Here is a 13,022-nt window from a genome sequence, read left to right as displayed (position 1 = left end):
AATACTAGAGTCTATTATAAAAGATGTGATAGCAGAACACCTAGAAAGCATAAATAGGATTGGGCAAAGTCAGCATGGGTTTACGAAAGGGAAGTCATGCTTAGCAAATCTACTGAAGTTTTTTTGAGGATGTAACTAGTAGAACAGATGAGGGAGAACCAGTGGATGTGGTATATTTGGATTTTCAGAAGGCCTTTGATAAGGTACCACATAAGAGGTTAGTGTGCAAAATTAAAGCACATGGAATTGGAGGTAATATACTGGCATGGATTGAGAATTGGTTGACAGACAGGAAACAGAGGATAGGAATAAACGGGTCTTTTTCCGGGTGGCAGGCAGTGACTAGTGAGGTACCACAGGGATCAGTGCTTGGGCCCCAGCTATTCACAATATATATTAATGACTTGGGTGAGGGAACTAAATGTAACATTTCCAAGTTTGCAGATGACACAAAGCTGTGGGGGAGGGGGGTGGGGGAGTGTGAGCTGCGAGGAGGATGCAAAGAGGCTCCAATGTGATTTGGACAAGTTGGGTGAGTGGGCAAATGCATGGCAGATGCAGTACAACAGTGGACAAATATGAGGTTATCCACTTTGGCTGTAAAAACAGAAAGGCAGATTATCTGAATGGTGATAGATGGGGGGCACAGTGGCGCAGCGGATAGCACTGCAGCCTCACAGCTCCAGCGACCCGGGTCCGGTTCTGGGTACTGCCTGTGCAGAGTTTGCAAGTTCTCCCTGTGACCTCATGGGTTTCCCACAGCCAAAGACTTGCAGGTTGATAGGTAAATTGGCCATTGTAAATTGCCCCTAGTGTAGATAGGTGGTGGGAGAATTGAGGGAAGGTGGGGATGTGGTAGGGAATATGGGATTAATATAGGATTAGTATAAATGGGTGGTTGATAGTCGGCACAGACTCAGTGGGCCGAAGGGCCTGTTTCAGTGCTGTATGACTCTATGACTCTAGATTGGGAAAGGGGGAGGTGCAACGAGACCTGGTGTCCTTGTACACCAGTCGCTGAAAGCAAGCATTCAGATGCAGCAAGCAATTAGGAAGGCGAATGGTATGTTGGCCTTCATTGCAAGAGGATTTGAGTACAGGAGCAAGAATGTCACTGCAGTTATACAGGGCCTTGGTGAGACCACATCTGGAGTACTGCGTGCAGTTCTGGTCTCCTTACCTGAGGAAGTATGTTCTTGCCTTGGAGGGAGTGCAAAGAAGATTTACTCGGCTGATTCTTGGGATGGCAGGATTGACATTTGAGTAGTGGTTGGGTTGACTAGGCCTATATTCACTAGAGTTTAGAAGAACGAGAGGGGATCTCATAGAAACCTATAAAATTCTAACAGGACTAGACAGGCTAGAGGCAGGGAGGATGTTCCCGATGGCTGGGGAGTCCAGAATCAGGGGTCACAGTCTCAGGATACGGGGTATGTCATTTAGAACTGAGATGAGGAGACATTTCTTCACTCAGAGGGTGGTGAACCTTGGGAATTCTCTACCGCAGAAGGCAGTGGAGGCCAAATCATTAAATATATTCAAGAAGGAGATAGATATATTTCTTAATGCCAAAGGGATAAAGGGATATGGGGAGAAAGCGTGAACAGGGTACTGAATTAGACGATTAGCCATGATCTTTTTTGAATGGCGGAGCAGGCCTGAAGGGCTGAATGGCCTACTCCTGCTCCTATTTTCAAAGTTTCTATGTAAAGTTTACAGATGAGACGAAACTTGGAAGCATTGTGAACTGTGAGGAGGATAGTGTAGAACTTCAAAAGGACATAGACAAGTTGGTGGAATGGGCAGACAGGTGGCAGATGAAGTTCAGTGCAGAGAAATGTGAAGTGAATTATTTTGGTAGGAAGGGCATGGAGAGACAATCTAGAATAAAGGATAAATTCTAAAGAGGGTGCAGGAGCAGAGGGGCCTGTGCGTATATGTGTATAAGTCGTTGAAGGTGGTAGGACAGGTTGACAGAGTGGTTAATAAAGTATACAATATCATGGGTTTTATTAATAGGGGCATAGAGTACAAGAGCAAGGAAGTTATGTTGAACTTGTATAAGACACTAGTTCGGCCTCAGCTGGAGTACTGCATCCAGTTCTGGGTGCCGCACTTGAGGAAAGATGTGAGGGCATTGGAGAGAGTGCAGAAAAGATTTGCGAGAATAGTTCCAGGGATGTAGAATTTCAGTTATGAAAATAGATTGGTGAAGTTCGGACTGTTTTCCTTGGAGAAGAGAATGCTAAGATATGATTTGATAGAGGTATTCAAAATCATGAGGGGTCTGGACAGAGTAGATAGAGAGAAACTGTTCCCACTCGTGAAAGGATTGAGAATGAAGAGGGCGCAGATTTAAAGTATTTGATAAGAGAAGCAAAAGTGACATGAGGAAAAACTTTTTCACGCAGAGAGTGGTTAAGGTCTGGAATGCACTGTCTGAGAACGTGGTGTAGGCAGGTTCAATTGAAGCATTCAAAAGGGAATTAGAGAATTGAAAAGGAAGAATGTGCAGGGTTACAGGGAGAAGGCAGGGGAATGGGACTGAGGGAATTTCTCTTTCAGAGAGCTGGTGCAGACATGATGGGCCGAATGGCCTCCTTCTGCACTGTAACAATTCTGTGATTCTGTGACGTTTCCACAGCCAACAAATCAGTTTATGAAATAGGCAGATGGTGATGCGTATTATTACAGAAATTTACAAAACACATTACTGTTGGTTTATTCAAATCCAATAACCGAGTACTAATACTGACCCAATGGTGCAACGTGAAGGAGTTACATTGCCCCAGACACCACCCCCCCCCCCCCACCTACAGCCCCAGAAAGTGCCCCTCTCACCCCTGCCACCCCCCAATTCCCCGATATAACACCCAGTCAGCAGCCATCTGAAGAGCTGAAACTTTGAGCACTATTTATTTCACTCATGTGGTTCACTAAGTCATGCAAAAGGTTCATAAAAAAAGCTTCAAATATGTACTAATTATAACAAAAGCAATATGGCTAACCAAGAGTGAGACCTCTGGGATTTATTTGTGAGCACTCAGCTTTTCTGCTTACAATGAACAACAAATAAATCAGATAAAATTAGACTTCAGGATGATTTAATAACAATTTTCTTTTTAACTTGGTGTTAATGCAGAGCCTTGCAGTGAGCAGATCTTACCGGTGTGTTTCCGTGCATGTGTGATGAGGGAGCTGGAGACGGCAAATGCCTTTCCACACGTGTCACAGATGTAGGGTTTCTCTCCTGTGTGGCGACGGACATGGTATGTGAGCGTGCTGGCCTGAGCAAAGCGCTGGCCACACCGGTCACACACATACGGTTTCTCCCCACTATGCTTCCTGTGGGAAACAAGGTCAGAGAAACAACTTGAAGAATGGTGTGTGTTGGAAATCTGAAACAAAAACTGGTAACCAGAGGGCACAGATTTAAGATAATTTGCAATACATCTAAAAGGAGAAATGAGGAGAATTTTCTTTTTATGCAAGAAGTTAAGATGATCTGGAATGGACTGCCTGTAATGTTGGTGGAAGCAGATTCAATAACAACTTTCAAAAGATTACATTCAATTTACAGCACAGAAACAGATATTCAGCACAAACGGTCCACGCCAGTGTCGATGCTCCACAAGAGCCTCTTCCCCCCCTCTTCTTCATCTAACTCTATATCCTTATATTCATTAATGACTATCTTATATGGCCCCTTGTTCTGGTCTTCCCCACAAGTGGAAACATTTTCTCTACATCTACTGTTACGACCGTGAGGGGAGGAGTGCAGTCTTTTCTAGTTTCAGTTCTCCACAGCTCACAAAATATATTTAAATGTTTACCCAGTTACCGATGCAGTCAATCATATACTCTACTCTTTATCCCAGAACAAAATACACCAACCAGGTTTTTTTAATAAACAAAATTATCAGTTTATTATAAAACAAGACTTAACCAGTAACGAAGCAAAGCATAAACACACAGATTAAAAAATATGAAAGTTCCCTTTTATAAATAATCACACACACATCGGAAAAACTACAGAAATTCACTCTGCAGAGGTCTGTTACAAAAAAAGACAAAAAACTACTTTGGCCAAATACTTGCTAATTCATGACAGAAAAGAGATATGGAAGGAAGTCAGCTGTCCCTTTTTGGTCTGGCATCCGGGTATACGGAGACGGGTCACTGGGATCGTTTCAGAAGCAGTCCGTTCTGGAGATGTCGAGAATTATTCTAATAGGCTTTTTAGGAGAAATGTGGCGTCAAGGTTTTTCCCGTCAGCAAACAGTTGAACAGCAGGATTTTTTTTCAGCTCCTCAGGAGCAATACGGCACCAGAGAGTTTCTTCCTACATTGGATCTTGGCAGGATTGCTTCAAAAAGGGAGAGAAGGCGGTGAGCTGGGTGGGTTTTTTTCCTCTTGGCAGGAAAATGATCTTCAAACAGTTCACCACCACAGCTAAAACTGAAAACAATGCTCAACCCCAAACAGTGAGTCGACCTCCTGACCTACAGAAACCCTGACATGTGACTTCCCTATAACCGTTTTTCCTCAAGTCACCAAGGGCTCTGCTGTTGTCTGAGCCCAAATCACAGGTGGCCTCCAAACACTATCTTGCCCTGTTGGTGAATTTGGTAAAAAACACATTCACGGAATCTTTTCAGTTTTAACACAAGTCCTCAAAAAAATAAAAATATGAAAAATAATGGAAGCACTTTCATTACACGACCCTATCAAACCCCTTTCATAATTTTAAAGATCGCTATCAGCTCACCCCTCAGTCTTTTATAGAATCATAGAAAGTTTAAGGCACAGAAAGAGGCCACTTGGCCCATTGTGTCTGTGCTGGCCAGAAAACGATCCACCTATTCTAATTCCACCTTCCAGCATTTGGTCCGTAGCCCTGCAGATTGAGGTGCATATCCAGGCTATTTTGAGTGAGTTGAGGGTCTCTGCCTCAACTATCCTTTCAGGCAGTGAGTTCCAGACCCCCACCATCCTTTGGGTGAAAAAGTTTTTCCTCATCCCTCTAATTTTTCTACCAATCACTTGAAATTTATGTCCCATCATCACTGACCTCTCTGCTAAGGTGAATAGACCCTTCACCTCCACTCTATCCAGGCCCCTCAAAATGTTGTACATTTCAATTAGATCTCCCTTCAACGTTCTCTGTTCCAAGAAGAACAACCCCAGCCTATTCAATCTTTCCTCATAGCTGTATTTTTCCAGTCCTGGCAACATACTCGTAAATCTCCTCTGTACCCTCTCTAGTGCAATTACATCCTTTCTGTAATGAGATGACCAGAACTGCACACAGTTCTCACGTTGTGGCCTAACCAATGAGTTATACAGTTCCAGCATAACCTCCCTGCTCTTATGTTCTATACCTCGGCTAATAAAGGAAAGGATTCTGTATGCCTTCTTAACGACCTTATTGAAATGTCCTGCTACCTTCAGGGATCTGTGGACATTCACTCCAAGGTCCCTCACTTCCTCTACACTTCTCAGTATTTTCCCATTAATCGTGTATTCCTTTGCCTTGTTTGACCTCCCCAAATGCATCTCCTCACACTTCTCCAAGTTGAATTCTATTTGCCACTTTTCTGCCCATCTGACCAGACCATCAATATCTTCCTGCTGCCTATAACTATCCTCCTCGCTATCTACCACACGGCCAATCTTTGTGTCCTCTGCAAACTTCTTGATCATGCCTCCTACGTTTACGACCAAATTGTTAATATATACAACAAAAAGCAGGGGACCCAGTACCGAGCCAGCAGAACACCATTGGAAACAGTCGGCCAGTCGCTAAAACACCCATCAACAATTACCCTTTGTTTCCTGCCACTGAGCCAATTTTGTATCCACCTTCCTGCATTTCCTTGGATCCCATGGGATTTTAATTTTTAGCCAGTTTGCTTGTCAAAAGCATTGCTAAAATCCATGTAGACCACATCAACTGCATAACCTTCATCTACCTTCCTTGTTACTTCTTCAAAAAATTTGATCAAGTTGGTCAAACAAGATTTTCCCTCAACAAATCCATGCTGACTATCCTTGATTAATCTGTGCTTAAGTGACAGTTTATCCAGTCTCTCAGAATAGTTTCCAATAATTTTCCCATAACTGAGGTTAGACTGACTAGCCTGTAATTATTTGGTCTCTCCTTCGCTCCCTTTTTAAACAGAGGGACAACATTAGCAGTTCTCCAATCCTCCAGCACCACACCTGTCTCCAGTGAGGACTGGAAGATGATGGTCAGACCTTCTGCTATTTCCTCTCTTGCTTCTTTTAACAGCCTAGGGTATATTTCATCTGGCCCTGGTGATTTATCAACTTTCTTGTTGGAATTGCTACATACTGGGCAAAAAAAGTGCTGCTGAATGCACCTCAAGAATTCTGCTCCCTCAACTCCTTTCACACTAAAACTATCCCAGCTAATCCCATTAATACTTCCTCTCTCCCGATGTTGATCACATCCAATACTTCACACTCCTCCTCAACTGCAATATCTGCATCGCCCCATCTTTTGTGAAGACAGACGTCAAGTATTCATTAAGAACCATACCAACATCTTCCGCCCCTACACATAGGTTACCTTTTTGGTCTTTTATGGGCCCTACTCTCTCCTTAGTTATCCTCTTAATGTATTGATAAAACATCTTTGGGTTTACCTTGATTTTGCTTGCCAATATTCTTTCATGTCGTCCCTTTGCTTTCCTAATTTCCTTTTTGATTTCACCCTTCCACTTTCTATACTCCTCTCGGCTTTCTGTAGTACTGAGTTCTCGGTGTCGGACATAAGCTTTCCTTTTCAGCCTTATCTTACCCTGTAGGCTCCTTGACATCCATGGGGATCTAGATTTGGCTGTCTCACCCTTTTTCTTTGTGGGAACATGTTTACTCTGAACCCCTTGAATCTCCCCTTTGAATGCCCCCCACTGTTCTGAAACTGATTTACCTTCAAGTAGCTATTTCCAGTCCACTTTTGCTCCTCAGTTTAGTAAAATTGATCTTGTCCCATTGAGAACCAACTCGTGTTCTATCTCTGTCCTTTTCCATAATTATGTTAAAACTGACTGAATTATGATCACTACCACCAAAATGCTCTCCCACTGCCACTCCTTCCACCTGCCCATCTTCATTTCCTAAAACTGAGTCTGAAACTGCACCCTCTCTTGTTGGAATTGCTACATACTGGGCAAAAAAGTGCTGCTGAATGCACCTCAAGAATTCTGCTCCCTCAACTCCTTTCACACTAAAACTATCCCAGTTAATTTTGGGGTAGTTAAAATCCCTATTACTGCCCTATTGTTCTTGCACTTCTCAGAGACTTGCTGACATATCTGCTCTTCTACCTCCCTCTGACTGTTTGGGGGGGTCTATAGTACACTCCCAGCGATGTGATTGCCCCTTTTTTGTTCCTTAGCTTAATTCATATGGCCTCATTTGATGAGCCTTCCAACTCCTCACAGCTGTGATAGTTTCCTTGACCAAAACTGCCACTCCTCCTCCTTTCTTATCCCCCTCCCTATCGCGTCTGAAAACCCTGTAAACAGGACCGTTGAGCTGCCATTCCTGTCCCTCCTTAAGCCATGTTTCTGTAATAGTTATATCATCATACTGTCACGTGTCTATCTGTGCCATCAGCTCATCTCTTTACTTGCTATACTCATTGCATTGAAATAGATACCCTTGAGCATTGCCAAACTCTTTCTTTTATTTTCTAACCTTTGTTTCCTCTGTCTTCTAGACTCATCCATTAATTTTCTGCCTTCCATTTTCATTTCTGATTTTGTCCCAACTGAATCTACCCTCAGGTCCCCATCCCCCTATCAAACTAGTTTAAATCCTCCCCAACAGCAGTAGCAAAACGTCCCGCAATGAACTCAGTCCCGGCTCTGTTCAGGTGCAACCCATCCGGCCTGTACAGGTCCCATCTCCCCCAGAGCCAGTCCCTATGTCACAGGAATCTGACGCTCTCCCTCCTGCACCATCTTTCCAGCCACACATTTGTCTGTCTTATCCTTCTATTTCTGTACTCATTTGCCCGTGGCACTGGGAGTAATCCGGAGATTACTACTTTTGAGGTCCTGCTTGCTAATTTCTTACTTAGCTCCTTAAATTCTGACTGCAGGACCACATCCCTCTTTCTACCTATGTCGTTGGTTCCAATGTGGACCAGGACTGCTGGCTGTTCACCCTCCCCCTTCAGGATGCTCTGCAGCCGCTCAGTGACATCCTTGACCCTGGCACCTGGGAGGCAACACACCATCCTGGATTCACGTCTGTGGCCACAGAAACGTCCGTCTGTTCCCCTGACTATTGAATCACCTATCACTATGGCTCTTCCAGTCTTCCCTATACCCCACTGTGCAGCTGAGCCACCCGTGGTGCCATGGACTTGGTTCTGGCTGCACTGCCCAACTGAAGCATCACTTTCCTCAGTATTCAGAACTGAATACCTGTTGGAGAGTGAGATACACTCAGGGGTCTTCTGCACTACCTGCCTGATTCTTTTTGACTGTCTAGTGGTCACCCATTCCCTCTCTTCCTGCATATTCTTAAGCTGTGGGGTCACGACATCTATAAGCGTGCTATCCACGTAGCTCTCATCCTCATGAATACACCGCAGTGTCGCCAGTTGCCGCTCAAGTTCCAAAACCTGGAGCTCAAGCCGCCGCAATTGACACACTTCCTGCACAAATGGTTCTCCAGGATACGGGAAGTATCCTGGAGCTCCCACATAGCACAGGAGGTGCACTCTCGAGGTTGAATCACCCTCGTCATTCCTTTATTTATTAGTTGACCTTTTGCTACTGCTAAAAAAAAACCTTACCATATGTGGGGACAGATCAAAAGTAATCTAATCAGCTAACAAACTAACTGTGCAGCTGTGGAGCCAATTTATAAAAAATAACAAGCAGAAGCTAACAGGACAGCTGCAGATAGCTTAATAGTAGCCTATTGTTTAATAATCAGCCTAACAGTTCAAGGAGGGGGGGGGGGGAATGTGAAACTACTGAAATAAGATGCAAGAATAAAATGCTGAGACGAATGAACCATTCATGCTCTGATAACAGAAGTCTGCAAACCACTCAGAAACAAGGGGGGGGGGGCATTACTAGTTTTGTTTGAATAACTATAAGAAAGGCTTGCTGGAGTGAGCATATGTTCTTTTGTTTTGTTCTTTTGCATGTTCTTTTGTTTTGCTTTTTGATCTTTTTGTATCCTTGAAATGTAACAACCATATACTGCAATAAAGTTTCTAAAAGTTATGTAGAAAGTCATACAAGAGAAGGGGCAGTACTGGACCTAATCCTAGGGAATGAAGCCAAACAAGTGATAGAAGTTCCGATGAAGGGTCACGGACCCGAAACGTTAACTCTGCTTCTCTTTCCACAGATGCTGCCAGACCTGCTGAGTGGTTCCAGCATTTCTTGTTTTTATTTCAGATTTCCAGCATCCGCAGTATTTTGTTTTTATTTTTATGATAGAAGTGTCAGTGGGGGAGCATTTCGGGGGTAGTGACCATAACTCTTAAGATTTAAGGTGGTGATGGAAAAGGACAAAGATGGACCGGAATTGGGGGAAGGCTGATTTCAAAATGATTAAACAGGATCTGGCCAAAGTGAACTGGGAGCAGCTACTTGTAGCAAAGTCTACATCAGACCAGTGAGAGTCATTCAAAGAGGAAATAGTGAGAGTTCGAAGCCAACACATTCCTGTTAAGGTGAAGGGTAGGACCAACGAGTCCAGGGAACCCTCGATGTCAAGGGATATGGAGGAGTGGATCAGGAAAAAAGGGAGGTTTATGGCAGATTCAGAGAGATGAAACAGCAAAGGTACTAGAGGAATATAGAAAGCATAGGGAGATACTTAAAAAAAAGTAATTTGGAGAGCGTAGAGGGAACATGAATAAACATTGGCGGGCAAGAGAAAGGAAAATCACGAGGCGCTTTATAAGTATATTAAGGGCAAGGGGATAACCAGGGAAAGAGTAGGGCCCATTAGAGACCAAAGTGGCAAACCGTGCATGGAGCCGGAGGACATAGGTGAGGTTTTAAATGATTACTTTTCATCTGTCTTCACTATGGAGAAGGACGATGTAGGTGTAGAGATCAGGGAGAGGGATTGTGATATACTTCAACATATTAGCATTGAAATGGAGGAAGTATTAGCTGTGGAGGATGTATTCGCTGTTTCAGCAGGCTTAAAAGTGGATAAATCCCCAGGCCCAGATGAGATGTATCCCAGGCTGTTAGGTGAGGCAAGGGAGGAGATAGCAGGGGCTTTGACACAAATTTTCAAATCCTCTCTGGCCACAGGAGAGGTACCAGAGGATTGGAGGACAGCGAATGTGGTACCATTATTCAAGAAGGGTAGCAGGGATTTATTTTAGTTTAGTTTAGAGATACAGCACTGAAACAGGCCCTTCGGCCCACCGAGTCTGTGCCGACCATCAACCAACCGTTTATACTAATCCTACACTAATTCCATATTCCTACCACATCCCCACCTGTCCCTATATTATCCCTACCACCTACCTATACTAGGGGCAATTTCTACTGGCCAATTTACCTATTAACCTGCAAGTCTTTGGCATGTGGGAGGAAACCGGAGCACCCGGAGGAACCCCACACAGACACAGGTAGAACTTGCAAACTCCACACAGGCAGTACCCGGAATTGAACCCGGGTCGCTGGAGCTGTGAGGCTGCGGTGCTAACCACTGCACCACTGGATAAACCAGGTAATTACAGGCTGGTGAGTCTAAAATCAGTGGTAGGGAAACCATTGGAAAAATTCTGAGGGAAAGGATTAATCTCCACTTGGAGAGGCAGGGATTAATCAGGGATAGTCAGCTTGGCTTTCTCAGGGGGAGATCGTGTTCTCCCTCTACCTGGACCCCTCCCCCTGGCCTCTTACCCGCTCTTGATCTCTTCATTGAAAACTGTCGGCGAGACATTGGTCGTCTCAATTTCTCTGCCCCCCTCACTCACTCTAACCTGTCCCCCTCTGAACTTGAGGCACTCCGTTCTCTCAGGTCTAACCCCGACATGGTCATCAAACCTGCAGACAAGGGTGGTGCTGTTGTTGTATGGCGTACCGACCTCTACCTTGCAGAAGCTCAACGCCAACTCACAGACACCTCTTCCTACCTCCCTCTGGACCATGACCCCACCACCGAACATCAAGCCACCGTCCAAAGGACTGTCACTGACCTCATCTCCTCTGGAGATCTTCCCTCTACGGCTTCCAACCTCATAGTCCCGCAACCCCGGACAGCACGCTTCTATCTCCTTCCCAAAATCCACAAACGGGACTGTCCCGGCAGACCCATTGTGTCAGCCTGCTCCTGCCCCACTGAACTTATTTCTTCCTATCTAGACTCTATCTTTTCTCCGCTGGTCCAGTCTCTTCCCACCTACATCCGTGACTCTTCTGACGCCCTACGTCATTTTGACAATTTCCAGTTTCCTGGTCCCAACCGCCTCCTCTTCACTATGGACGTCCAATCGCTCTACACCTCCATCCCCCACCAGGATGGTTTGAGGGCTCTCCGCTTCTTCCTGGAACGGAGGCCCAACCAGTCCCCATCCACCAACACCCTCCTCCGCCTGGCTGAACTTGTTCTCACATTGAACAACTTCTCCTTCAACTCCATGCATTTCCTTCAAGTAAAAGGTGTTGCTATGGGTACCCGCATGGGTCCCAGTTATGCCTGTCTTTTTGTGGGATATGTCGAGCATTCTTTGTTCCAGTCCTACTCAGGCCCCCTCCCCCAACTCTTTTTCCGGTACATTGATGACTGTATCGGTGCCGTTTCCTGCTCCCGCCCCGAACTAGAAAACTTTTATCAACTTTGCTTCCAATTTCCACCCTTCTCTCACCTTTACATGGTCCATCTCTGACACTTCCCTTCCCTTCCTCGACTTCTCTGTCTCCATCTCTGGGGATAAGTTGTCTACCAATATCCATTATGAGCCCACTGACTCCCACAGCTACCTCGACTACACTTCTTCACACCCTACCTCCTGTAAGGACTCCATTCCATTCTCCCAGTTTCTCTGTCTCTGACACCATCTGCTCTGATGATGCTACCTTCCATGATGGTGCTTCTGATATGACCTCCTTTTTCCTCAACCGAGGATTTCCCCCCACTGTGGTTGACAGGGCCCTCAACCGTGTCCGACCCATTCCCCGCACCTCTACCCTCACCCCTTCCCCTCCCTCCCAGAACCGTGACAGGGTTCCCCTTGTCCTCACTTTTCATCCCACCAGCCTCCATATCCAAAGGATCATCCTCCGCCATTTTCGCCACCTCCAGCGTGATGCCACTACCAGTCGCATCTTCCCCTCCCTTCCCCTGTCAGCATTCCAAAGGGATCGTTCCCTCCGCGACACCCTGGTCCACTCCTCCATTACCCCCACCACCTCGTCCCCGTCCCAGGGCACCTTCCCTTGCAATCACAGGAGGTGTAATACCTGCCCATTTACCTCCTCTCTCCTCACTATCCCAGGCCCCAAACACTCCTTTCAGGTGAAGCAGCGATTTACTTGTACTTCTTTCAATGTAGTATACTGTATTCGCTGCTCACAGTGTGGTCTCCTCTACATTGGGGAGACCAAGCGCAGACTGGGTGACCGCTTTGCGGAACATCTCCACTCAGTCCGCAAGCAGGACCCTGAGCTTCCGGTTGCTTGCCATTTCAACACTCCCCCCTGCTCTCATGCTCACATCTCTGTCCTGGGATTGCTGCAGTGTTCCAGTGAATATCAACGCAAGCTCGAGGAACAGCATCTCATCTACCGATTAGGCACACTACAGCCTGCCGGACTGAACATTGAGTTCAATAATTTCAGAGCATGACAGCCCACCACTTTACTTTCATTTTTAGTTATTTTTTCTTCCTTTTTTTTACATTCCTTTTTACATTTTTTACAATCTTTTTTTGCATTTATTTCATTTCATCTTAGTTTGTTCAGTTTGCTTACCCACTGTTTTTTTCAGGTTGTTTTTCTTCA

The 13,022-nt window shown here is 45.2% G+C and overlaps 1 protein-coding gene across 5 annotated transcripts in view; it reads right to left on the bottom strand.

Annotated features, from left to right (window-relative positions):
- The window catches only part of LOC137375499 (myoneurin-like), a 207,331-nt gene that overhangs the window by 121,187 nt on the left and 73,122 nt on the right, over positions 1-13,022 (bottom strand). For all 5 annotated transcript variants that reach the window (XM_068042868.1, XM_068042872.1, XM_068042870.1 and 2 more), the window contains exon 5: positions 3,167-3,345. In XM_068042868.1, coding sequence (XP_067898969.1) covers positions 3,167-3,345 — 179 coding nt within the window. The remainder of the gene's footprint in view (positions 1-3,166; positions 3,346-13,022) is intronic.

This window comes from Heterodontus francisci, chromosome 11 (genome assembly GCF_036365525.1).
Source record: "Heterodontus francisci isolate sHetFra1 chromosome 11, sHetFra1.hap1, whole genome shotgun sequence".
NCBI classification, from domain to species: Eukaryota; Metazoa; Chordata; class Chondrichthyes; order Heterodontiformes; family Heterodontidae; genus Heterodontus; species Heterodontus francisci.
This window is presented reverse-complemented; position numbering and strand designations above follow the sequence as displayed.